The sequence below is a fragment of the Notothenia rossii genome, assembly GCF_949606895.1.
Source record: "Notothenia rossii genome assembly, chromosome: 4".
Lineage (NCBI taxonomy): Eukaryota > Metazoa > Chordata > Actinopteri > Perciformes > Nototheniidae > Notothenia > Notothenia rossii.
In genome coordinates this window covers 77,163,273-77,167,865 of record NC_136902.1, presented here as the reverse complement: position 1 = coordinate 77,167,865, position 4,593 = coordinate 77,163,273, and the positions used below count along the sequence as shown (strand labels likewise).

Below are 4,593 nucleotides of genomic sequence, written 5' to 3'. Positions count from 1 at the left end.
AGGCAAGACAAGGTAAGACGAGGCAAGCATATATAGCACCTTTCAACACAAGGCACCTCATTTTGTGTTTCCAAGAAGATATGCACCATTTCACAGCAATTACAAAAAAGACGTATCTTCACTGTCTGCGACGTTCTGTCTCCCTGGCATGCAAATCAGATAACAATTGGCCATTCTTTACCCTTATGTGGGCTGATAAATCTTAACGTCTAAATAAGGGGACGTTATTTTTAGAGAAAATGTTCTGCTGAGAATGTTCTGTTTCATTAATTATTTGCCTAGGAATTACATGAAAATCCTTAACAACTTTGATTTAAAAATGGAAATGCCAGTTGTGTTTTCTAAACTGACAAATAGCTTGCTGTTTGATTTACTGTACACTGCCATATAGTTAGCATGCATTACATCACTGTCTGGAGGGCTCCCTTTTTTGTTTTGTTTTTGATGACATTTTTTGATAACCTCCTTTGTATTACCAGGTCCTCCCCAGCTTCAGCCTCTCCTCCAAATATGGTCACATCTAGCATATTTTAGGAGTCCTTTGGGACATTTGCTATCCTGTGTACTGTGATGTGCTCGGAAGCAGAATGAGGGCAACGGATGCCAACTGAGCCAATTAACTGTATCACAAGGCCACTGATGATGTAGCTGAGCTGACTCATTGGCGGCTGTAACAGAGAGATAAAGATCCTGTCCAAGGTACTTATCATCTTGGGCAATGACGCTCACCCAAGTGGATTCCACCTACATGTAATACAGAACTCTGCAGGAAGTCATAACCGCCTGCGGCCATCACTGTTTACAGTAACTGCTTCCTCAGAGGGTCAGGCACTCAATATACTGGTAATGGACTGTTTTCAGCATTAATAGCTTAAACAATCTTAAACTGCAAAACCAACAAAAGACTTAAGGTGTAAAACATGTGAAATACTTCTAATACTAATAACATAGTAATGATTATATTAGGATTATGTCTATTATGAGCAATAATCACTATGTTTAGTGTGTTATTGCATATTGTATTCCTTTTTATCTTTTTCTCTCAGGTATAGTGTTTATTGCACTGTTGAGTAAGACTTTGCCAATGACATTAAGCATTTTAATCTTTTAAAACTTGAAATTTGGATTGTATTTGTGCAAAACTTTGAATGTACAATACAACAACAAATTGCTCCTGTGGGGATTGCCAGTGTTGAGTGTATGTAGGTCGTTTTGGATAAAAGCGTCTAACAAGTGATATGTAATGATGATGATGACGATGATGATGAGCAGCTCCATTTTCAACAGCAACAAAGCCATACTTTCAAGCCAAGATTTAAAAAAGAAATTCATACATTTAGCACACGGTCACAATCACCAAAGACCAGTGGTGTAAAGTAACTAAGTACATGTATTCAAGTAATGTTGTTAAGTTAAATGTTGAGGTCCTATTACTTTACTTGAGTATTTTAGTTTGTTGCTACTATTACTTTTAATCCATACAATTCAGAGGTAAATCGTATGCTTTTACTCCATTACATGTATTTAAAACCTTTAGTTACTTTGCATGTTTGGATTATTGATGTGAAACACAATCAAGACTTTAAATACTTTATTTTACCTTGGAGGGAAATTCACAAGCTACCCTGCACTATACAAAGTAATTAAAACTAGCTGCACCATTACCAGCTTTGATAACACTTTAATGCATAAATACTTGTAATCAAAACATATATATTATTCTGAAATGGACTGATCCGCATACTATACTTTTGGTACTCAAAGTCAATTTTATTGCCAATACGTTTGTACTTAACTTGTGTGAAATGTGAAGGACTTTTACTTGCAACAGAGTTACTTATCAGTCTGGTACTTCTACTTTTACTTAAATTCAAGATCTGAGTACTTTTCATGCCAAAGACATTGCCTCAAGACACTTTAAAGATATTTGACCTGGGGTTTGATTTTATATTGGATTCTGGGATTGACTGGTGAACAAAGAACAATGATCTGAGTAGGCCTATTTCTTTCTTCCGTGTCTTGTCTTCCACTGCTGGCAGAGAGAAACGTTGTCTTTTGTCCCTGTCACTGCCTTTCCTCCCCGCTGCACCGGGCGGCGGTAATGCGCCCATAAACTGCTTAGTCATCCGGCAACCATTCCAACGAAGAAGAAGAAGACGCAGCAGAAACATGCACTGATGCTGCCAAGTGGAGCAAACAGTAAGTTAGCGTAGAGATACACATTAAGAGGGGCTCGTGAAACGAGTTTTAAATAATCGCACTGTTAGGTGTAAGGAAGGAAGTGTGTTTTGTGGTCATGTTGTGTTCAAATGGTGCCGGGTGTCATCAGTGTTGTCAATAGCAATAGCAACACACTCCCATGACGTTGTTGAGTGTTTGTAAAGTTATCATCAGAGGTGGGAGAAGTACTCAGATCTTGTACTCAGGTACAAGTAGAAATACCAGAGTGTAGTGAGACTCTGTTACAAGTACAAGTCTTTCTTTTGAAATGTTACTCAAGTACAACAGTATTAGCATCAAAATATACTTAAAGTACCAAAAAGTACTCATTATGCAGATCAGTCCATTTCAGAATAATATAATATGTTTTGGTTATAATTATTGATGCATTAATCTGTTTACCAAAGCTGGTAAAGGTGCAACTAGTTTGAATTACTTTGTATATTGCAGGGTAGCTTCTGAATTTACTCCAGGTGCAACTAAAGTCTTATTTAAGTTTAGATTATATTTTGCATTATAAATCAAAATGGGAAAACAGTTTGGAAAAAATTAAGAACTTTCAATTAAAAACTGTAAAACAATATTCATATAAAATAAAATAAATTGAATTATTTAGTTGATTTCAAGGCATTGAGATACATTAATGGTTCTTAATTGATTAATCGAATAACATAAAATACAGTTTTCCCCTTCATTCCATAATAAGGAATCTGTGTGACTGAATATATGCCAAATAATGTCTTTAAGGAGAGCTTTGTTTTAATAGCAGGTGTATTGCTCCGCTACTGTTTATGACTTTGGTTTTTCTTTCATAAATATTAGCAGAAAGATTCAACATGGCAACCCCGGTGTCTGTGCTCCGCCTGCCAAAAGGACCCGACCCCAACAGCCGAGGATTTGACCCCAAATCACCTCGCTTCATCGCCCTCTGTCGAACCTCCATTGCCACTTCTGCCTCGTCAGAGACAAACGCTGAGCAGCTCCCGATAGAGCAGCATGCACGATCTGTGCTGAGAGAGACCTTCCTCCGATGTCTCCTCTCCATGACCAACAAGAAGGTTCAGTTTCTCATGCATGAGAGGGTGAAGGTGGAGGCCACGTTTGGGGCGTCTGACATCGACGTGCTGAACTTTCAGGTGTCCGACCTGCACACTCCCATCGGGGTGCAGAAAGAGGCACTGATCAGGTGTCAGGATGTAATTTCATTCACTTTCGATTCATGAACACTTAAGGCTTTTGTTTCCTGTTTAGACAGCACATACCATTTGGTATAAGAGGCACTTGGGAGTCTCATTTGTTGTTGCAAGAGAGCTCTATTTTCATACTGTGAGATGGTTATAACATATTTTATATATGTTTGGTTGTTGTCAATCCTGTCGGTATATTTCGGCCAATCATACTGCTCTCTGTGGCTGCTTTTAGAAATCCAACACTGACGAGCAGTCCCCCTTTTTCAGCACAAGAGGGAGACGTTCGCTTGGGATTTGGTTATATCAGACCATATCTGACGTATCTCTCACAATAACATCCAGGAAGTGGCTGTTTGTAATCGATGTTGCTTTCATAATGCAGCCATAAAGACCAGGAAATCAAACGATCAAACCAATATTTAACCTTGCATCACAAACTGTATTTTTGTTTTATAATCTTTTGGAGGCTCTGCAGATCATCAACACTGTTATTATATTTTGAGAGATGCATTGTCATTCATTATTTACTGAGGTAAATGAAACATTCCACAAATTAGTTTTGGATTATCAATTTTGTATTCTGTTATTATAAAGATAAATGGAAAGATTAATATTCAATAAAGGTTCATGTTGCTTAACAAAAAAAACGTCTTATTAATGTGTAACCCCCAGAGCACCACATCCTTCGACACTATTTCATATTTTGAATACTCTATTTCATGATAATTTCTTGAGCAAATTGAATTATAAAGTGTTTCTCTATTCACTCTAATAGAGTATAGTTTATTTATTTGTCATCAGAATGACCCAGTAAGGTTCACAATAAGAGACACAATCATTAATTAATCCATACAATGAATTTGCAACTACTTTTGTTCATCGGTTCTATCACTTTGCAAACAATAATGCCAGGACAACATATGTTTATCAATTGTGAGAATGTGCTGCCCTTCCATGTCTCGCTTGGAATAGGAAATTGAGATGGTCCTTGCTGACTTGCGTCTAGTGTTTTATAAACCAATAATTGAGAAAATTATCTGTAGTTTAGTTAATAATGAAAAAAGTTATTTAATGCAACCCCATTCACATTGAAGGCACTTAAATGTTAAAATAAATAAATGACAAATACATGTTAATGAAGCTCTTGGTGGTTGGTACCAGAGGTAACACTTTACCTTAAAAG

General features: G+C 37.0%; 1 protein-coding gene across 1 annotated transcript; it reads left to right on the top strand.

Moving 5' to 3' along the window:
• The first annotated feature begins 2,048 nt into the window (after positions 1–2,048).
• gemin7 (gem (nuclear organelle) associated protein 7) lies at positions 2,049–4,051 on the top strand. Its single transcript, XM_079677412.1, has 2 exons — positions 2,049–2,199; positions 3,043–4,051. Exons 1-2 carry the CDS (start codon positions 2,178–2,180, stop codon positions 3,441–3,443), a joined length of 423 nt encoding a protein of 140 aa, XP_079533538.1. The 5' UTR covers positions 2,049–2,177; the 3' UTR covers positions 3,444–4,051.
• Positions 4,052–4,593: the final 542 nt, after the last annotated feature.